The sequence below is a fragment of the Plasmodium malariae genome (genome assembly GCF_900090045.1).
Source record: "Plasmodium malariae genome assembly, chromosome: 14".
Lineage (NCBI taxonomy): Eukaryota > Apicomplexa > Aconoidasida > Haemosporida > Plasmodiidae > Plasmodium > Plasmodium malariae.
Genome location: NC_041788.1, coordinates 1258595 through 1282572, shown reverse-complemented (window position 1 = coordinate 1282572; position 23978 = coordinate 1258595). Strand labels below are relative to the sequence as shown.

At 24.9% G+C, this 23978-nt stretch overlaps 6 protein-coding genes across 6 annotated transcripts; 3 read left to right on the top strand and 3 right to left on the bottom strand.

The window, feature by feature from the left end:
• Positions 1-295: 295 nt before the first annotated feature.
• PmUG01_14036900 (TBC domain protein, putative) lies at positions 296-2215 on the bottom strand (the record flags this gene model as incomplete). Its single annotated transcript, XM_029007930.1, has 1 exon — positions 296-2215. The coding sequence occupies one exon, from the start codon at positions 2213-2215 to the stop codon at positions 296-298; it is 1920 nt and encodes a 639-aa protein (XP_028864270.1).
• A 1382-nt stretch (positions 2216-3597) lies between these two features.
• PmUG01_14036800 (ATP-dependent Clp protease adaptor protein ClpS, putative) lies at positions 3598-4702 on the top strand (the record flags this gene model as incomplete). Its single annotated transcript, XM_029007929.1, has 5 exons — positions 3598-3765; positions 3929-4002; positions 4138-4257; positions 4381-4526; positions 4620-4702. The coding sequence occupies 5 exons, from the start codon at positions 3598-3600 to the stop codon at positions 4700-4702; spliced, it is 591 nt and encodes a 196-aa protein (XP_028864269.1).
• A 955-nt stretch (positions 4703-5657) lies between these two features.
• GP1 (golgi protein 1, putative) lies at positions 5658-9395 on the bottom strand (the record flags this gene model as incomplete). The annotated part of the gene is made up of 1 exon (XM_029007928.1): positions 5658-9395. One exon carries the CDS (start codon positions 9393-9395, stop codon positions 5658-5660), a length of 3738 nt encoding a protein of 1245 aa, XP_028864268.1.
• Positions 9396-12623: 3228 nt separating this feature from the next.
• On the top strand, positions 12624-16613 carry PmUG01_14036600 (conserved Plasmodium protein, unknown function; the record flags this gene model as incomplete). Its single annotated transcript, XM_029007927.1, has 1 exon — positions 12624-16613. One exon carries the CDS (start codon positions 12624-12626, stop codon positions 16611-16613), a length of 3990 nt encoding a protein of 1329 aa, XP_028864267.1.
• A 1158-nt stretch (positions 16614-17771) lies between these two features.
• Positions 17772-18206, bottom strand: PmUG01_14036500 (conserved Plasmodium protein, unknown function; the record flags this gene model as incomplete). The annotated part of the gene is made up of 1 exon (XM_029007926.1): positions 17772-18206. One exon carries the CDS (start codon positions 18204-18206, stop codon positions 17772-17774), a length of 435 nt encoding a protein of 144 aa, XP_028864266.1.
• Positions 18207-20942: 2736 nt separating this feature from the next.
• On the top strand, positions 20943-23483 carry PmUG01_14036400 (protein phosphatase PP2A regulatory subunit A, putative; the record flags this gene model as incomplete). The annotated part of the gene is made up of 1 exon (XM_029007925.1): positions 20943-23483. The coding sequence occupies one exon, from the start codon at positions 20943-20945 to the stop codon at positions 23481-23483; it is 2541 nt and encodes an 846-aa protein (XP_028864265.1).
• Between the last annotated feature and the right edge of the window lie 495 nt (positions 23484-23978).

Sequence of the window (23978 nt, the reverse complement as noted above, 5' to 3'; positions counted from 1 at the left end):
TATATATATATATATTTATACATGCACTTAAGTAGAGAAAATAGGTGCACAAAAAAAAAAAATAAATAAAATAAAAGGGAAAAAAGCGCGCAGAAAAGTACAGTTGACTCAATTTTTTAATTTTCACGGTGAATTTACATCATGAATGGAAGCTTTATTGTGAACACACTGAAAGAGCTTATATATATGTATGCTTCATACACATATATGAGAACAGTTTAACCCACGCAGTTCTACGCTTACGCCTGTACATGTAGGTCCATTTATCGAAAATGTCCTAAAAATCGGCTGGAAGTTACAAATGATCAAAATCCAGATCCTCATCAAACGCTTTGCTTGTATCTATTTTATTGCTAATATAGTTCTTAATGTTTTGTACAATGGATTTATTTCGTAGGTTGTTAAGTAGAGTTCCTCTCCTATTACTGCTGATGCTACAATCGTACATGTTCGACAAATTTTCAGAAGACGATGATACATCAACTGTGTTATCACTTTTTAAAGATTCCAAAGAGTTTTTTCTTTTCTTTTCACAAATATAGTTATTATAAATATCAGTAATGTTAAAATTTTGTTTTAAATCATTGTTCATTAAATTCTTAGCTTCATAAATAATGTCATATGGATCAAAAGGTGGAATATTTTGAAGAAGTTTTAGATTAACACTGAAATTACCGCATAGTAGGGAGCTTTTTAGCTTCATACAAATAACCAAACAAATGTACAAAATAAAATTTTCATTATTATTAATAATAAAATGATCATATAATATAATAGTATCTGCCATATCAAATTCTTGTGTTAATAATAATAGAACCCATTTTAAAGCATAATACTGAGTTTCTATTTTAAGAATATATAATTTCTTCCATATTTCGTATTCTTTTATTCTTAGTAAAAGAGAAAATTTTTTAAGTTTTCCGTTTATACCGTCATCAGTATTATCTAACCCTTCACAAAAAACATCTCTTTGTCTTTGCATCAATTCAATAAAACAAAAAAATGTATCAGCTTCCCCTTGTAATGAACAGTTACATAATGGATCATTAAAAATAATAAAATATAGAGGCGCCAAAATTTCATTCATGCCTTGAACATATTTAACATATGGATGAATTTTAGCATATATAAATAATATCCTACATAGTAAATCGTAATGTCTTCTCGGATTAACTATATCACAAACATCGGAAAAATGGTTTACATATTTTTCGTAATTTTTCGAAGTAACACAATGTTCTGATGATTGGTTTGTTATTCCTATGTGCAGATTTTGTGATGTGCTTTCTGTTGATAAAAATTCAACATGATTCCTTTTTTGTTCCATATATAAATTATTATCCTCTTTGTATACTAATAAATTAACTTCATCAGTTGGATTAGGTTCAGTACTTTTTAAAATATGCATGTCTGTTATTTTCTCATTAGATCTCTGACTGTTTATCTCAAAATTTGGCGTTCTGTCTTTATTAACATCTGTTGAAATATTTATCATGTTGTCCACTGCCTTTTCATTTTTATTAACAGTACTTGCTATACTATTTTTCTCTTTATTTGTATATATATCGTAAAAATGAGAGTTGTTTTCATTGTTATTCAAGTTGTTCGTGCTACTACTTAAGTTTGTATTGTTGTTACTATTTATGTTAACTAAGAATGGTATTTCTTCATTATCTTCTTCATAATTTTCTACGTTAATTAAGCTGTTCAAAATTTTAATATTATTATTAATAGTTTGTTGCGGATTTAAATTGAAAAATGATAATTCTGGTCTAGTTCTAAATGTATCTTTATTAATTTGACTGAATAATTCGGAATTTATTATGTTCGTTTCCGATTCCTCATTTAATTTTGTTGAAGCATTCTCTTTTTTTTCTTCTTCATATACATCATTACTATAACTACATCTCAAAGGATTTATTACAAAACATTTTATATAATCTTCATACAATTTCTTCTTTTCAATAAGTTCTTCATTCCATTTCTTCGTATTTAAACTAAGATGTTTTAATGCCAATTTCCAGCATAATGAGCGAATACATGGATTCATATCTAATATATTTTTTTCAAACAAATATATCAAGTCTTTTTCATCAACTACCATTTTTTCAAATATATTAATACACGTTTTTATTTGTTCATCAAATTTAGATATTCTTTCATTTTTCTTTTTAAAAATAAGCAAATAGCTCAAAAACTCTAATTTATATTCCATTTTAATGTGAATAATGTTTTATGCTCATATAACATGGGTTGCTGGTTCGCAATGGTACATACATGAACAGATGCATGAATACGTAGATAAATACCCGCGTACATAAATACATACACATGTACAAACAAACATACATACATACATACGTACAAATATGCATAAATACAAACACACATATATACTACATACGGTAGACATTTAAGCTGCTATTTTCAGAATAACGCAACTTAATCGAATTCTTAAAAGAATACATCCTCATCTGTTTTAATATTTTCAGAGTAACTGAGAAAGAAAGAAATATATAAATGATAAAAACTTTCACTTGAAAAAAATATTCATTAAATATATAAAATTTAAAAATTGTTAGAATATGAAGATATGGGAAATATAAGGAAAACCATTATTAATGGATTTATTGGCAATATATATAAAATATTCTTAATATGTTATTGTTAAATGTATATAATGTCCTACTACCTTCATAATAATATATATGTAAAATGCATACAAATTATAACTGCAATGCAAATATTTCTTTTTTATGTAAGTGGATTTAATATTTTTTCCAATCGCATAATCCTTATAGTATACTTGGATTGCGTGAAACTGTATTTTTTAACAGTATTCTATTTTTCTTTTGATATTTTCGTAAAAAAAAAAAAAATTTTCTTTTTTTGGACTTAAAAAAATATATAATGGAAAGTTATTGATGAAGTAATTTCACCTGTACGGGTATCTGTTTTAGAATGTGAAGGATTGAAATTACACAAAAAGTAAGTAAAAATATAAGGAAAATATAATATAATAAAATATGCGGAATCGCATATGTGATAAAATATAATGCATTAAAATATACCTTAATACGGTAAAATGAAATGTAATAAAACAGAATGTTCCTCGGATGAAGGAATTTACAGCATGAACAATAGTAAAAAAAAAAAAAAAAAAAAGGGAAACGTTACTAATTAGAACAAGTACATTTTTATATGAAGAAATTCGTGTCATTTATGATAAATGCTTAAGAAGTTAAACGTCGATATTGTAATAGCATATAATTAACGATATACTTCAATGAATTGTGTAACATTATATATATAGGGGTTTTTCTTGGTACATTACGCTTATCATATAAAAATATTTCCTTCCAGATGATAACCTTTTACACAGATAAGTGTATTTCACATATGGATATATGAAAAATTATATGATTACATTATATAATGAAAGTGCGTAATATTAAGTCATAGGACACCTTTTTTTTTTTCCATATGAAGATGAATAAATGATCTTATAAGAGATAAGTTATTTCCTTTTTTATGATTTTTTTTTTTTTTACTTTCGTTTGATTTGATAGAACGTTATGAACCTCAAATGAAGAAAAAATGTATAAATATGTAAAATCCTTTTTTTTGTTGTTATTATATATATTATTTTGTAAGTGTACAAATTCATATAACAAAAAATATATCGATAGGCAGTGGAATTTTGTTAATGTTTCTTCGAAAATTCAGAACAGTAACAATAACATATACATATTTAAGGCATTCAAGGTTTAGGAAAAACGTTTAAAATTTTGATATTTTTGTTTATTCATTCAAGTTTTTTTTTATTTAAATAATGAAGCAGATAAAGGTATTGAGGCCATCTACAAAGTTAACAACCTAGTATATTTTATCCGTCTTTTTTTTTTTTTTTTATTCTTTTCCTTTTTAGAGTCAAATAAAAAAAAATAAAAATATTATCCAGTCTAAGCAAAATGCAAATTTGGAAGAAATCAAGAAACTGAGGTTACAATAAATTCCCTCCATTCTTTTCTTACTGTTTTTGATGAGTATTATGCACTTAATCTCATTGTGATTTTCATTTTCCTTTTGTATTATTACAACGGATATCGCTCTACATAACATAATTATTTTTAATAGACAAGTTATAAAGGAGATAAAAAAAGACAACATAGAGGAGTTTTATGACGAAGAAAAGAAAAAGAGAGAAAAGGAAACGACAGCATGGAAGGTCATCCTCTATAATGATGATATTCACAAGTACTCTTTTGATAATTTTCAATATAGCTTATCTATATGTGTATATATATGCATACGTACATGCATATATGTATACATGTGAAACGCGTTTCCCTATTTTATTTTGTTTTCTCCCATTTGTAGTTTCACCTATGTGACTGACGTCATTGTAAAAGTAATTGGACAAATAAGTAAAGCGAAGGCGCATACAATTACTGTTGAGGCTCATAGTACAGGGCAAGCTCTCATTTTATCAACTTGGAAATCAAAAGCAGAAAAGTATTGCGAAGGTAATATTATAATGGATACTTATTTAGACATTCGTACATACGTATATGATGATGTTTTCAAAAATATTAATTGTACACATTCTTATTTTATAGAACTGCAAAAAAATGGATTAACAGTTTCAATAATTCATGAAAGTCAATTAAAAAGTAAGAAGAACCAAGATACAAACTCTTAAGGTCTTTATCATTACCAACACTTTTATCTTAAGAAATATGTTATAAATGAAAATCGCTTTTCATTTTATGCACATTATGCTTATGTAAATAAAAATAGAAAAAAAAAAAAATAAAATAATACAATTTAATTGTTTTTATATTTACATTTTTGTATTAATTTTAATTATAAATTAAAAAAAAAAAAGAAGAAGCCATTGTTAGAAATATTTACACATATATATTGGCCCGTTTCTTACACGATGTAAATAATTTTCAAACATAATTTTTTTATAAAAAATAAAATTAATATATGTGTAAGCACAAAAATAGTAGTTTATGCATATTATTGAGAAAAAAAAAAAAAAAAAAAAAACAAACTAAAAGGTTTATAATATAAAAAATAATAAAAAAAAAAATTTTTTATTCAACAATTTACTCATAAAATATAGATGGAAAATATATACATGAATGAACATCATATTTGCTTATTTAAATAAAAAAAAAAAATAATAAACAGTTGTAAAATTAGGGATATGTGTGGAAAAAGACAATTATATAAAATAATAAAATAAAGCAATCTAAATGAGCTTAACTTATAGTATTTTGCCTCATATGAAATGTGCATGTTTATATATATGTTACATACATATACATATTAACAAAGCATTTTCCTAAAAACAGCGTTTTTTTTAAAAATGTAAAATAATCCTTTCGACATCAGCCACATCAAACAATATATAACATGCCTATACTTATATATAATATATGCAATAAACAATACCAGCAAAAGGAATTGGACAAAAAAACAAAAAACAAAAATACGTAAAAAGCTGTAAAAACAAGAAAAAACAAAAAGGTATACGCAAGCGTATTAATACGTGTATAATATATATATATATATATATATATATATACACGAATGCACATTGTGGGAAATTCCAAAGGCGTAAAATTACACTAGTTTAATTTTTTTTTTTATTCCAGTTCATTTTGTGGAAACTTCATGTACTGAACTAACAAGTGTCCTATAAATTCATGAGCATAAGCAACTGGGCAAAATAATTCTTTTTTGTTATTTCCATCAAAGGTATTGTTTGTGTTGAGGTTATCTGTATACTGAACGTAAACAGCCCTTTTCCAGTATTCACTAGAGGTAACCCAGGAAACATAAAATATAGAATTTTTCAAAATAAATAATACAATATCATCATACTGCGTATTCATTTTGTTACTTTTTTTTATTTCTATATCATGTTCAAGTGATAAAATCGATTGTAAATAATATGGTTTTGACAATTTTGTCAAATTTTCGGAAACTTTTATAAAATGTTCATGCAACAAATTTGTATGATTTTGCGGCTTAAGGAAATTTTCATAAATATATAACAAGTACCTACATGAATGTTTATCATGACATGGGATATGTTTTCTTACTATTTTATGACAATCACCTATTCTAGATCCAAAGGTACATTCTTTAGGAAACATTTTATTCAATTTGATAAACGTTTCATCATGCATAAAACTACATTCATACATTTCATCTTTTTCCTTCTGGGAATAATTACCATTTAGAATTATTTTACCATGATATCGATCAGACGCACCTTTTTTATTTTTTTTCATCAGAGGATAATATTCGGAGCATCCATTATACGACGAACTATTACAATCAAATTTTAAATTATAAACAGTATCTTTAACCCTTTTACTCATCAGTAATTGAAAAGGTAAATCAATTCCTGGAAAACTAATTAAATTATATTTATTTTTAAATATACCTGATGTAATAAGGTTGTTTTCAATATTCATACCAGATGATATATACTCCAAATTGGCTATTAATCTCGTCTGTCCATATACTTCAAATTTACTTTGTTCATAGTATGTTACACCTTGTTCTAAAATAGAAGTATATCTTAAATAAATATTTGTATATATATCAAAAGCAGAATCTGCTAACCATACTATTTTAAAACCATGTAATATACAAAATCCAACAGATGCCTGAATTAAAGAAGTTGCTGATATGGGTAGAAGCGTCTTTCTGTTTTCATTTCCTAAATAACTAATAGCACATCTATGAGGTTCTTGATCCTCAAATTCAATACCAATTAATCTAGTGTCTTCTTCTATGGTATACAAATTAACATCAATTTCATTTTTATTTATATTTTTGTGTTCCTCTGCGTATTCATAATTATACAATAACTGGGGAACTAATTTAGCTTCACACAAAACATCTGATAACCATCTTCCCGAAGATCTATGCAAAGGCCATTTACCTGTCCTTGTGCATAAAAATTCTACATCAATTTTGGAAAAAACATTTGGATCACTTTTTGAATTCTTAATTAAAGTCTGATAATGTTCCTCATCATGTGCGTCAAATAAATTCATGTGTTTTTTTATTTCATAATAATATTTATAATAATTATCTATTTTTGTTGGTACATCTTTCAGCGTAAAAAAAAGATCTTTTTCAAATAATTTATTTCTAAAAAATTGATGCCTCATTTCTTCATCAAGATCATTAAAAGTTGGATGAACTTCATACACATGTTGTAATTCCTTAAGAGTATATTCATTTTTTAGAGGATATATATAACCAACGCTTGTAGAAATTTTATGCTTTTCTATGTCAAAAGGTTCTTCTTCCTTATCAGAATAAATATCGCTTTCCTCCCCATCTTCACCGTGATATAAATTATCAAATAATTTATTCTTATTGAACATGTTACTGTTTTGAAATAAATCCATAAAACTACCACCTTCCTTATCATCTCCAAGGAAGTCATCAAATAGGTTAAAAGAGTCCATATTATTGCCATTTCCGTCGTGATGTTCATCGTCATTTCCATCTTGATGATCATCGTCATTTCCATCGTGATGATCATCGTCATGTTCATCGTGATGATCATCGTCATTTCCTCCGTTATGACCATCATGATGATCATTTGAATTACCGTTTCCTTTATCAAAAGAAAGCATTCTTTTATTATTCTTATTAAAGAAATCTGTAATAAATTTATTTACATGAACATACTTCTTCCCATTAGCTTCTATTAGGGAAGATATTTTACAAATGTTGTCCTCGTCCATTTGGTTTTTAAAAATGAAAAAGCCATAACTTCCTAAATCGAGAGATTGAAAAGTATAGTTGTAAAATTCAAATTCAACTGCATCATCTGAAGGCCTCAAAATAGCTGCTTCATCATCTAAATTTATTTCCTTTCTCCATTTGCCAGTATGAACATAATCATAATCATAATTCGCATAATATGACTTGGATAGTTCCTTGTACGTATCTGCTGATGCATCAGCATTATTTCTATGAATAATACTATTATGCTTTGTCTTTTTATACTTGATCAAATATGAATTGGAGAAATATGTTACAAGAATATCCCACACTTGTTCAACGTTTAATATTTTTCCTAAATCAACAGGATTGCAATTAAATATACATGCTGCGTTGTAATATATAAAATTTATCATAAAATTCTTAAAATAAAGATCATATACCCCATCCAAAAAAATAATTCTCTCGGCACATTTATGAATTGATGGGATATTTTTACATATAGTATTAATTAAATAAATAAAAATTTTTGGATTATTTTGCATCATGTCTCTTTTATTTTCTGGTATATACCTAAGGAAGTATTTTGTACTGTCTCCATAATATTTAGAAGTATACTGACTGTAGCATCGTACTATTCTATCAACATATTTATTATTATCCAATAAATTATATAGTTCTGAATATTTCTTATTATAAAGATTATTATCTTTATTTAAACCTATCCATGTAACATACGAATGGTTTTTACTTAATTTTAATACTGATGAAGACAAATATGAGTTTAATATATATTCTATATCCGCTAATTTAAGGTTATATAAATAATAATCAAAATTGCCATAATATATAGAACTATTCTGTATACTAAAATGTAATGAATTTAAACTATATGGTATTTCCTTCAATAACGCATTGGCCAATGGATGTATATTATCTGTTATAATAAATTGGTTATGAAAGCCTAACTTCGTACATAAACCTGATAATGCTTTTAATAAATCAAAATCTGCTTTATTCATAATAGTGTGGACACTTGAATGTATTCTGCATACAGAGTCATCCACAATTTTTTTTACCAAGGATAATCCATTAATATCTTTTAAATTTAATACAATATCGACATGACTAGACTGTTTTAATAAATCTTGTGACACAGACAAATCAAACGCTATATGATACATATTTAAGTAATTTTTTAACACATTGTGCCTTACACATTTTATAATTTCTTTGTTATTACTATATAAAAAATGAGCACAAAAAAATTCAATGTTCACAACATCATTTCCTACTGCTAACCCATTAATAGTTACATGGGGTACAGTAAATGTTCTACTGCATACATTATTGAACACCTGTTTATCTAAAATTGACGTTTCTTTTGTACATATGGACTTTAATTTTAATAACCAAAAAGCTTTAAGAGAATTAATACTTTCTAAATTATTACAATGGTTTGTGTTTTCAACTTGTTCTTCCACTTTTCGTCCATTATATTTATCATATATATCGGATAGTAGCTTTACATTAAAATTAAAATCGCAGTTACTAGAAAGAGTGTATATTCTTGACAAACTAAAAATAAAATTAAGAAATACAAAATATATTGCTAATGTACTAGTTGTCATATTTAAATAGTGCGAATTATGTAAAATTGTGCTTGTAGTGTAAGTACTCTTTTTTTTTTTTTTTTTTTTTTTGTTGCTGAAGTATGGAAAATTATTTGATTTTTCCTTTTTTTATTTTTTTTTTATCTGGAACAAAAAGGAGAAATATTTTAAAAAATTAAAAAGAGAAATAAAAATTTCCTTATATATTTAAAAACACAAAAAAATATTTTTAAATTCAAAGGAAAAAGCCATATTTTTTTTTTAATTTTACCATTCCCCAGTTACAAAACTTATGCATTATATTGTATGTATACGCGTATACATATGCATATATATATATACATGTACATAAGCGTATACAATATGCATGTACATATGAGTATACATATGCGTATACTATATGCGTATACAATATGCATGTACATATACGTATACATATGCGTATACTATATGCGTATACAATATGCATGTACAAATGCGTATACATATGCGTTTATGTGAATATAAAACAGTTAAATCAAATAAAAGGGACCTATTTGAAGTCTTTTAAAAAATATATATATAAATTTGTACTCTTAATAAACTTCAACATTTTGATATTGTGAATTCGTTACTATATATTTTTAATTCAAAAAAAATTAAAAATTAATAAAAATTGAAAAATAAACAAGGCAACAAAGATGTGTTTACGAAAAAGTTAAAAAAAAAAAAAAATTTAAGGCTGAAGGTTGTACGGGTTTTAAGTATAAAATTATTATCGTTATATTTAAATAGAGAAGCATATGTATATTTTATTTATTTTTCCTTATCATTTTTACATTTTATAAGTTTTTAAACGAGTGAAATTTTAAAACGTGTGACGATCGATAATTTTATTTCGAAAATTTAAGAAATAAGATGAATATTATAAAAATGTTTTGTTCCTCTATGTAAATCAGAATTAATTTCTTCATCTAATCACTCATAAATAGTAATAAGTACTTGCCTTATTTATTTTAAAATTTATATAAGTAAAAATTTACATATTAAAACATAGTTCTTGTAAAGAGGAAAAGCTTACTGTTATAAACATAAGTGTCAGGTTGATAAATTTTATCGCCCTTTTTAAAAAGAAAACATGCGTGATTGAAACATAGTTGTGCGTCTTACTTTTCCATAATTAAGAAAATTGTATATGTATATTATGTATATACGTACATGTACGTTATATATATTTGTGTAGTGTGTTCGTTATATAAGTGTGCATTGTGTGCATGTATATATATATATATATGTTGTATGTATATATGTTTCACATTTGTATGTTGCCTGTATGTTGTATGCATGAAATAATTTTAGAGAAAATAGTTAACATAATAATATTTTCAATGTTAAAGAATCAAAGAAATTAAATAAGTTGAACTGAAGATCTAAAGAAAAAAAAACAGTTTAAATTCTCAAACTATGTAAATAATCAAATAGGCATATATACACTAATTGTATGTATAAATGGAGAAGGTAAAATGAAGAAAAAAAAATATGTTATTTGGAAAAAGGGAAATCTTCTAAAGGAACACAGATAAAACATATATATATATATATATATATATATATATATATATATATGTACGTATTAATGTTCATTCACATGCCCCATTAATATATCCCATATAAAAATTAAAATAGGAAGATGTAGGAAAGAAAAAAAATTTTATAACTTGAAATATTTCCTTTATTTCAAACTATGAAACAGTTGTTTCTTCATCACAGAGTAATAAAAGCATGTTTTTATTAATTACATAATATTTCATAATTTCAAAAAAAAAAAAAAATAGTTCGATATTAAAGGCGTATAATTCCCATTGTCTAAATTCATTATAAAGATTAAATGAACAAATGAAAAATGTTGAGGGGAGGGGGAACTAAAGCAAAAAATTAAAAGTTTTTGAATAAGATGTATACATAGAATGATAAAATAGTCTGTGATCATTTATGTAGTTAATTAAAATCTTCCTTTTTTTTTAAACATTCTGAATATATTTTATTTAGAGATAGGACAAATTTTATGAAATTGGGAAAAAAGAAAATTTTAATGAGCTTCAATATTGATGGTGTTTTAAAAGCACCTCATAATCGATTATTAGAATATATAAGAAAAATTGGCTAATGAAATTTTTTTATCATATATGTGATCTCTATTTTTTTTCCTTTTGTTAAGAATTAACTATTGAAAATGAAAAAAAATAGTTGAAATTACATATTCTATGTTAGTCAAAAGGTAAGTAAACTAGCCGTTAATTCAATTCCTAAGAAAAAAAAAAATTGTTTATAGAATTTAACATATAAAAAGAACGTTATTACTTAAGTTGACACATTAAATAATAACTATATAATGTGTTCAAACAGAATGTATATATATTTTATTTATATACACTGTATGTATATGTAGATAAAAACATGCAGATGCTACATATTAAGTTTTTCTCACTCCTTTTCCTCACTCTTTTCTGTGAATGGAGCTGAATTTGTTTAAAACAAACTTTTTTTCTTATTTTTATATATTTTTGTTTGATCAAATTAGCAGTTTTACAATGTGGTAATTTCATTGTTATGTTCATTATTTAAGAAAATTAATTAAAGCAGAAAAAGGTTACCACTTCACCTATTTTTTAAGTGTGACATGTAAAAGAAGTATTCCCGGAATTTTCCTATTTCTCATTATATATATATATATATATATATGTGTGTACATGAGTGTATGTATATGTAGATATAGATACATTTTTACAGTTGCATCAAAAATTTATCGAAGTCATAGGAAATGCATTTTCTCTTTACATACGAAATGAAAATTATGTCATTTGAGTTTGATTATAAGGAAGGTGTATGACCTTAAAATGACATTCGTGTTTGTGTAAAAAATAAAATAAAATGTTGATAAAAAAGAACTATTATAATAAAAAGGATCAAATAAAAAGAGCACTCAAAAAATAAGCAATAACGAAGGATAAATAAAATATCTGTGTACAGATTACACTACTTCGATATATAATAAGTGTCTCAGAAAAAACAGAATATTCCCAAAGTAAGATGAAATAAAATTCCTTTTGAATTAAGAAAAAAAAAAAAGAGGTTATTTAATTCAATCGATCCTTTAAAGCAAAGAAGAAGTATATATATACTTATATATAGATATCCATATATACATATATACCCATATGAATGGAATTAATATATAAAATTTTCATTCTCTTTTGCCTTTATATAATGTATAAAGTTTTGTATATCATATTGCTTTCAACTTATTTTATTAAATATTTATTTTGCAATATAATAGAACCTTACGAATTTAGCAAAAGGGAGTTGCTAAAAATTTACGAGGATTTCAACGAAACATATTTAGATTCTGACAATAATATTTTAGACGCAGAAAATGTATTTCATAATTTAAAATTACTTTCTGTTTGCAATATTCAGAAGAAGAATTTTGTTACTTTTATTTCAAAATTTCTTTGCAAAAATATTTTTTTTACGTCTTACATAAAAATAAAAAATGTTGATATACTTTACGGGGACTTTGTTCATTCAAGTTTATCTAAATACCTAAAGGAAATAAATTTTATGTGTAAATACTACATTTATGACAATTCTTACGAAATAATAAAATGTGATAACAGTACATACAGGTTAGAGAATTATTTTATAGGGTTCGACATAGAAAAGAGAAATGATATAGAACAAAGGGAAAGTAGTTATAAGCACTTTTTGAAATCAAACAACTTGTTAAGTAAAAATGTAAGTACTTCTGAAAAAGGTAAAGGAGTATTATTACACCAAGGAAACGAAAATAGAAATAACGAAAATGGTAACGCAAACAGTAACAATTATAGCAATGATGGCAATAATAGTAGTAATGATACTAATGGAAAACACACAAATTATGGTAACAATGTTGATAAAATCACCAGAAATAACTATGTATGTAAGTTAAATATGAACGTTAGTTCTTACTTATCGTATGGAGAAAGTGTCATTCTAAAAATTTTAATTGGCCTATGCATAAGATTAGGCTATAAGAGACAAATATTATTTTCAGAAAATATATTTTCCCTGGGGAAGCTTTTTGAAAAAAACAGTTCTGGAAGCAGTAGTATCTTTAATCTTGGATTTGATGTTAGTAGTAGCAGATTTTACAATTCCAGTGAGAAATACAGTATAAGAAGTGATAACTCTTTTATTAATAGAAATAGAAAAGACTTAATAAAAACAGGTATTCCTAGAATTAATTTAAAATTTTTTGCTAATAAATCCTATTTATTATGGAGAGGAATAGAATTAAAAAAGGAAAACTTTAATTATAAATTATTGGAGTTGAAAAATTTACTAGATCAGACAAACTATAGGGAAAGGATAAAGTCATGTTATTTGAACGAATTGTTTACTTATTATGAGCAGGACGAAATATATATAAAAAAAAAATTCGGTAATAAAATAAAATATAGAAATTTTAGGTCAAAAAATATGAACAAATTAGGAGATTCTTTCTTAATAGTAATCTTTGAGTACTTTTGTGATAAAAATGTTCTCTCTTTTGAAGAATGTGTTAGTAATATTAAATCATCTACCCTTTTGGATGAAAAGGCAAAAAGTGTTTTGCATCATTTTCTATATGAAAATTTTGTATGTATTGAACGTTGCACCATTAAAGAAGAACAATTACATATCTTTAGTAACGATATAATTATAGAAGAATTACAAGAATATGTTAATAAAAGTAACTCTTTTACATTTAAACATAAAAGTTATTCAAAAAAAATAAAAGATAAAATTAAAAAAAATACTGAAAATAGAGGCATATTTCTTCCGCATGATGACAATATACAAAAAGACTTTTTTGAGAATACTATGTTCACATTTGAATTTGAATCCACAAACTCTATACTAAAAGACGAATTAGACAAAATAAATATAAACGATAACTTAGAAAACAGAATTTGCAACATTAGTAAATATATAAAATATCATGAAAAGCTTTATGAAAGGGACTACAGAAAAAAAAGTAACAGAACGTTAAATGAATATAATATTTGGAATAATCTATTTCTGGAGCATTCTAATCGTAAGAATATTAGCGATTTTAAAAAATATGAATATGTTGAAGGGGGGAAAAATAGTATCGAATTTTCCTTAACAGACATACAACATAAAATTTCAAATTTTGGCACTTCACAACACAGCAGCTGCTGCAATGATAATAATGATTATAAAAAAGAAAATTGCTACGAAAAGTTAGATTATCATCAAAGGGAAAATTATTACAAAAACTCGTATGTTCATGAAAGCTATTCTGAAAAAGAATATAATAATACTTCTAATGAATTAGAAGAATATGAAATAATGGATGAAATTAATTTATTAACGAAGAAATACCCTAACCATTTAGATACACTCTTTCGTAATAATAAAAATAAAATTAAGGGAATATATCCGTATTTATTTATAATGCACAAAGGCGAAAAAGAGATTAATAACTTACAAAATCTATATGAATACAATACTTTACGAAGTGTGTATGAAAGTTATCATATGAGCGGAGGTACTAATGCAAAGAAGGACTATAATCCTAATAAAAATGAAATTATGCGAAAAGAATTTTTTAATTTTATTTATTACACAAATAATAATTATAGCTTTACTGTAAAGAACGTTCCTACCAAATATAAAAACATATTATTATTAGAAGAAGAAAAAGAAGAAGAAGATGATGAAGAAATAAAAATAAAACCTTTTATTAACAATGGTACAGAACAAAATTCAAATAATTCTCTATTACGAAAAAGAAATTTAAAATTTTTATGCACTAAAGACAGTATATGGCCATATTCAAAAAAGCCTATAAAATTTTCCAGCAGTAGTGGTGTTTATTGTGAAGCTCAATTTGAAAATGTGTTATCAGTTAGAGTGCTTGAGGAAGAGCAGACATTTGAATATTTACTAAGGCATATTACTAGTAAAAAAAAAAACAAAAATACACTGAGGAATAGTGAGCAGGGGATATATTACTACTATACAGAGGACGCTTCAATCAATGGAGAGAGACAGCAAAGAAATAGTGATACTTTCATATATCCTGAAGGTTTGTTGTATGAAGCTAAGGGCATTTCGTTGGATGAAAATTCTTCTGTAAAGAGTCAAATTATAGGATTCCATTTTTTTAATAATGCATGTATAATAAAATATATAGGACCTGGAAAAAAATATCACATAAATAACCCTATCTTAAGCAATGTTTTACTAAAGTTAGTTTTTGGTTATTGTATTATGCATGGATTTACAACCTTAAAAGTTGAAGCAGAAACGTTGGATTATGAGACGGGAATGAAAACAACAATTTTGGAAATATTATTAAATGGAAAAACAAAATATGAACAATTAGGATTAAAACTAACAAATGTAGCAATTTTTTCAAAAGAATTATATTATATTATTACTGGATTTACATCGAAAAATGATCTAACATTATCAGGTATTGTAAAATTTGAACATAATTTATATGTAAATCATAACATTGAAAATTTTTTTTTTCATTATATAAATAGAGAGGCTAAAAACATGTTATATAAGTTAACTTTCAGTTGTAGTGAAGACTATTATCCTTATAAAAATTGCTATGATATTTACCCATTAGTGAGAAAAAATAACGATAATTATTGTTACTTCGAGATGAATAATATATTTAAAGAACTCAATGAACTTTTTCCTGACGTATGTACAATAGGTAGCCGTATTGGAAAATGTTATGAACAAATTAAAAAATATATTCTCTGCTCAAATAATAGTGAAGGTTGTAAGTACTATAATTTCATTATAGACACCTTCATAAAACCAAGAAGAAAAACATCATTTTTCATTAATCATAACATGAATGTTCAAGAATATTTAACAAGGAAATCCTATACATATTACTTAATATTGAGCGAGCTAATAAAAAATGGAGAAAGTGGATTGTTGGAAAAAAAAAATTATGATTATATGACTCATGCACAAGCATATTTTTTCTTAGCGCATATTTTAAAAAATTCAACTTTTTTTATTTTTTGGAATTTTTCTACCGAATTCTGGAAAAGGTTTCAATACATTCAAAAAAATGAAGATGGGAATGCTTTTACTGATTCGAAAACTCAAACAATATTTTGTCCAATGGCATATGCTTATGAGTTTATATATCATTTTAACACATTTTATAGGAATGCGTAATATACTGTCTCATTATGTTTGTAATGTAATAACGAAAAAAAAAAAAAAAAAAAAATATTCACCATACAGTTTTAAAATATTGTGCTTTTAATTTTTCGAAGTTCGTTATATTTTATATTTTTGTACTTTATTTATTTATATATTCATTTATTTATTATTTTTTTTTTTTTTTTTTTCCCTTTTGTTCTATACATGCGACCAATGCACAGCTTGCAGTCAAATATATTTCCCTTTTCCCCTTTTCTCATTCCTTAAATTTGTTACTCCTTATTTTGGACATCTTTATCAGTTTCGTATTGCGACTTTAAACGCTCCTTCAATTATTTTTTTACTCCTCTTTGCTTTACATTATTTTATTTTATTCTGTTTTTTTATTATTCTCTTTTGTTTTATTCTCTTTTTTTTTTTTTTTTTTTTGTAATTAAACAATTAATGCATTATTAGTGTTGCGTTGTAAGACTATTATGCCGTAATTTTTTTTTTTACAAAGAAGAAAGTAAGGTAGTAATTAAACTTATTTTTGTATATATTATTTATTAAATTAGTATGAGGAAAATCTTTAAATGAATTACATTCTTACATATATAAGAACGTTCAGACAAAGGAAAAGAAATGTTTAAATACTTATGTAGTAAAATATAATTTTTCTACAATTTTTTCACGTATGATATCCATTAGTGTTTTTTAAGTTTTATTAAAATTTGGAAAAAATAATTAAAATATTATTATGTGAAATATGTTTAATATAGCTTTTGAAAAACCTGATATATGGCATATTTTTGGTAGTAAATATCATAGTTTAAAGCAAATGCATACACACATAAAAACCATTTTACAATTTGAAATTATACATACCCGCATATATGTATGTATTTATGTATGCATGTATATATATTTATATATATTGTACGAAAAAAATGATAAATATAATACAATAAAAAAGAATAGGAAGAAATGGAATACATAAAAATTATGATATATATATATATTATAACTGAATTTTTATGTAAAATATTTTCTTAAACAAATAAAAGCTTTTAACGTAACATATAAATTTGCACATCTTTAATGGCTATATTTCAACGAAATTAAAATAAAGTAAAAATAATAAAGATACATAAGAACATTCTTCATGATAATACATGCGTAATAACTTTTTTAACTGATATTTTTATTATTTAGAGTATGAAAAATTATTTTATTAATTACACTTTGAATTTCTTCAACCTTCTTACCATAATCCTCCCTAGATAATAACATATCATTTTCTGCTGACTTTAATCGACTTGTTAAATCTTCCTCCCTTTTTCTATAATTTTCTAATTCTTTAGAATGTGAAATCTTGTCTAAAATTACAAATACAGAAAACATTATCATCATTATAGTTCCTATACCCTTCAAAATGTTTTTTGTCAAAAGAAGTTTTTTTAAATTATTAAATTCCATCTTCTTTGATATATTTTTAAAAGATGATAAATCCACATTGTAATTCAAATTATTCTTGTAGCTATCACTTATCGTATCTGCAGCACCTTTTCCCGAATTAAATGCAAAAAATAGGATGAGTATATAAAAAAAAAATTGTGCGCCCATAGTGAAAAAAGTTATAATTCAAGGTAAAGTTGTATAATATTTAAGTATTAATTTTTTATGCATATTTTTAAAAAAATGATAATTAAAGTATATATTAGTTTTAAAAAGTTAAAATATGGACAATTAGCAACTCCAGTTTTAATCGTTCATTTAAGATAAATGTTTTTTTTTTTTAAAGATAATGTAAAATTTCATTAATGACATGTAATTTTGTTACTTTATCATACTTTCTTAATAGCTTAATAAAAGGATAACATTTATTTAGCATAAGTGAATATTTATATTTCTGTTGAACTATATTTAACATAAAAATGCTTTACAGGTACCAATTTATTTGTATATATATATGTATGTACGTGTGTGTGCTATCATTTCTTTTGCTCTAAGTGCGTATTATGTAGTGATTTTTGCTTACAGCTGTGCCTTGTCTATTATATTTTTTTTTTTTTTTTTTTAATCCATTTGTTTTCCTTACGTTTGCACTTTTTTTAGATATAATATAAAAAGGGGAAATACTCCTCAAAATAATTTTTCACTGTATTTCATCTATTTTATAATTTTTTTTTTTTTTTTCTGTATGTGTATTGTAACTTTCCTTCTGTCTTATATGTATTACTTAAAAATTCCTTTTCCTTTTTTTCCTTATGTTGTATCAAATGTGCCTTATAGAGTACCATTCCCATATAATTTTAATATATATATATATATGTGTACTTATGTGTGCGTTTATGCAGAAGAAGAAGGAACAACTGTCGTAAAAAGAATGGATAATATTTTATTTAAGTTGGAAAAAGTAAAAATTTCCAAGCTTAAGAAATATATGAGGAGCTATTAACTGAGCTATTAGTGTGGGTACTTGATTTTTTCTTTTTTTGAAATTGTATTTTGCAATAAAGTACTATGGCTAAATTTTTTTTTTTTTCTGCACTAAAAGAATCAATACCGTATTTTATTTATGAAAAAAGTTCCTAGAAGAAAGTAGTAGCGTCAAAATATTCAGTAAGTTTGTATATTTTTATATTATGTATATATATATATGTACATATATTTGGATATATAAAAACTTTTTTTCTAGTTGACCCCTGAAAAGGAAAATATTGCTAATACTCGAACTCATTTCTAAAAATGTAGAAAGTTTATATGTTATTTTGTGACTTGAATAGTAAAGAAAAAAAATAATAATAAATGGGATCCATAAATATATAGTATACACTTAAAGGTGTTTTCAAATATTCGGACAAAACACAGAAAAAGGATAGAAAGTAAAATGATCAATTATTATGAAAAAATTAATAAAAAAAACAACATTACTAAAACAATGTAAGCATATAATATCGGTAAAATAGTAATGTTTCATTTATAAACAAAATTATTATATATGACCACAAAACAACTCTAATTTTCCTGTTTTCCCATTTCTACGTTTTTATTGGGAAAGTTTCAAAGGAATTTATCACTTCATAATAGGTAGTTTAAATTAAACTATTCTAAGAGGATCGAACATTTTTAAGTACGTATATATATATATATATTTGGACCTGTATTAAGTGCTCTACTGATACATTTATACCTTTCTGCAATAAAAATATAAAACTTGGAGATAAGGATCTCCTATTTTAACTACAAACCTGTTATGTCATAAGCCTCTTTTTATTTTATGTACCTGTAATTATGTTGTAGTACAATGTATATATAGTAAGACACAAAAATGAAATTGTTATGTTGAAGTTCCTAGGTTTAAATATTCTCAATACCTAAATGAACGTTACAGTTCCTATTTTTATACTTAAAATGAGATAATAAAAAAAAGAAAAAAAATTAATAATAATAATAATTAATAATAATAATAATTAATAATAATAATAATTAATAATAATAATAAATTAAGAATAATAATAATAAATTAATAATCTCAAAATGGAAATAGTGAATGTTGTGATTTAATAGACCTCTTTTAAAATTATTTAAAATTTATGAAAAACAAAAGGATTTCATGTAAAAGAAATAATAATACTAAATAAAAAAAAACTTTTCTTTGTGGGTTAAGGCGTAATAAAAATATTTTAATTGCTCCTACATATTTCTTAAAAAAAATAATGATAACTAAATAATTAAGAAATAAAAGTGAAGGAAAGAAGTAAACAAAAAAATGAAGAAAAAAAAAACACTCGAATATAGTATCTCACAAGCAAATGCTCTTTTGCATAAGCAATGGTATGAAAAGAAAAAAAATATGAAACAATTTTTATATACATTATTTTAATACCAGTAATTAATAGGCAGATATGTACATTTTCACTTATGCGTTGATATAAGTTGCTATACATATAACACATACATAATTGTACACATAATAACATGCGTAACTGCATACGCAAGTGCACATTAATATATATATATGTGAATTTATTGATAAGCACATACGCACATATGTACGCACACCTTTTATAAACATGTACATATACTAACAAACAAACACACATGTACACACAATTTAAACAAATATGAATGCGAAACTTCCCTCGACAGTTGGACAAAAGAAGATATACAGTTATACACAAAATCATTAAAATAAGAAAAGAAAGGAGAAGAAAAAGGAAAAAAGAAGAAAAGAAAAGGGAAGAAAAGAAAAGAGAACAAAAAATAAGGAGAGAAAAGAAAAGTGAGGAAAATAAATGAAAAGAAAAATTAAGGAGTGAGAAAAAAAGTGAAGAAAACAGAAGAAAGTGTGTAATTATGGGGGACAAGAAAGCACAAGAAATACTAGATGGAATGCAATCATTTGATTGTAAAACTCGGTTAAAATATATGAAGGAGTTGAAAGTATTATGCCATATCATAGGCATGGAGAGGACGAAAATGGAGTTAGTTGAATTTTTATATAACATAATAGAAGATGATTCAGATGTTTTGATAGAGTTATCAAATAATTTGGTATTCTTAACAAACTTTATAAATAATGTAAATAACTGCTATTTTCTGTGTGACTTAATATTAAATTTTATAATAACGTATGAAAAGGAAATAAATATAAATGGGTATAATGCTTTTAAAAATTATATACATAAATGTGATAGTAGTACATTGATTAATATTATATACCCAAGAATAATAAGATTGGCCAATAATGAAAGTGATAATTATCGTATTGGAGTCAGTAAAATTATACCAATCTTAATAGAAAGATGTATATATGAAGACCAAGCTAATTATATGAAATCTTTTATTCACTTGTTTCTAGAATTGTGTCAGGACCAGAGTATATTAGTCAAAAAATCTTGTTGTGATAAATTTTGTAACTTTTTAAAAATATTAAAAAGGTATAGAGAGCATATACATAATTCTGCATATACAACTATAAAACATGAGCAATATGTAAAAGAAATTGATGTAAAGGAAGTCCATAATAACAGCGATATTGATAGTGTTAACAAGAACATTAAGAAGTCAAATCACCGCTTATGGAAGCAGATAAAGGAAAATAAAAATGAAGGGGAAGCTGAGGAACTAAAAAAAAGGGAAGAAGAAAATGTTATAATGAATGCTGATGGCGATAAAGCATGGGTGCTTGCTCCAAACAGTATATCGCCAAGTAGTATTACACCAAGTGGAATTATGCCAAATGGTATTACACCAAGTAGTATTACGCCAAGTGGTATTACGCCAAATGGCACTTCTCCAAATGAAGGTACGCCAAATTCAGCCCTTCCATGGGGAGGCAAAGGGGAGTGGAGTTCACTTAGTGATAGAACAAGTGAAAAGAAAACAAAAATCTTTGTAGACAAAATATGGGAAAAGGCTCAAGAAATATACCGTAGTTTTTTTTATCCAATAAATGGGTTGGATGAAGTCCAAATTAGTGCAGTGTCCATATTAAATGAGGTTTTATACAATGACCCTAATTTTGTGAATAATTTGGATCAGGTTTTAACTAGTATATGTAATGATGAGAGTTGGAGAGTTAGGGCAGTGTTAGCAAATAATATACAAGAAATTCTAAAAAATCAAAAAAATGATGATTTATCTGTGATATTGTTATTATTGTTAAAAGATTTGGACAGTAATGTACGTAGTATTGTTTTGAATAACTTGGATAGAATATTAGTTCATTCAAAAATTAAAGTAAATATACTGGATGAAATATTTGAAGATTTAAAGAAAGATATTGATAGTAATAATATACACTTGAAAATTTCGTTATGCAAATTATTATGTACCTTACCAGATGTTTTAGATAAGGACGGATCAATCGAATATATTCTTCCACTATTTTTACTTTTTATTAGAATAGAAGAAAGTAATTTGAAATCAGAATTATTTATTTGCTTACATAAAATATCAAAACTTATATCTTTTTTTGATATGAAACAAATAATTATTCCACTAAGTAAAGAAATTGTAAAAAGTAAAAATTGGAGACTACGATGTTCTTTATATTATCATTTAAAATTTTTTGATCATTTTTTTTTATATCAAAATAAAGAAAATAGCTCTTCGAATTATGTAGATTTCTGGAATTATATGCATACAGGAGCTAAGGATTTAGTGTACTCTATTAGGATAGAGGTAGCTGAAACTTTGTATTTTTTAATTAAAAATAGAAATTTTTCTTTTTTTGAAAAGGGATTAACATATTTATTAAATGATTTAAAAGAGTCTACTAATTATATAAATAGAATAAGCTGTTTACAATTTATATCAAAACTAGTTATACTATTTCCTTTACAATATATTGAAAATTATATTTTAAAAGTTATCAAAGATCTAAGCAAAGACAAAATAAGTAATATTAGGTATAACATAGTTAAGACTATATATTATATAAATAAATATGTTAAACATGTTCTGACTATAATCACAAATAATACATATGATGAATTGATAAATAATGTAACTAAAATGATTGATCAGAAAAATAAAGAAAATAAGCAAAATTGCAGCACCCCTAGGCACAAAAATAATAATACTCACTATTTTCATTTTTTGGAAAATAGACAAAATCTTCTAAATTATAAGATGCATAATAAAGGCGATTCCTTTTTAATAAATTCGTGTCATTTATCTTCACTCTCATTTTATCATAACATGAAGAATATAATTACAAACAAGAACAGCTGTGAACATATCTTAAATTTCTTATCAGACATACTAAATTCCTTGGAAAAAGACATTGACAATGATGTATCCAAGGCTTCGTACTCATTAAAAAATAATGATTTCTTTTTTTACATAAGTTCTGTAAATACATTTAACACTGTTTGTAAGCCAATTAAGTGACTCTACCCCTTCGCAGCTAATTCCCATCAGTGGTAGTTGTTTCGCCAACAACATGTACGAGCAAGTAAATTGGAGTATGTAGGTTCATTGTAGTTTGCGGTGGTGTGTTAAAGTGTTTGGTAGTGTGTGGACGCGTATAGGAGTACACTTCTTTTTATTGACTTATCGTTATATTTCAAACTAATATGTACAATTTTCCCCTACCACCCACTTTTTTTAGCCGTGCATTAATTTTTCCTTTTTTATGTCTATATATTTCATGGGAATATTTTTTTTATAAGTTTGTTTTTTTTTCCATTACAAAATGACATAAAATATATATATGTATATGTTCATATATATGAGTATATATATACATACATACGCACATACGTACAATATAACAAATGCAAACGGACAAACTATATGCATGTTTCAACTGAGCAAAACTTCTTGTTGCTGCTGCATTTAAATGTAAAAGTGAGGCTAAAAGTTTCCTGTTAATGGCATTTTGAC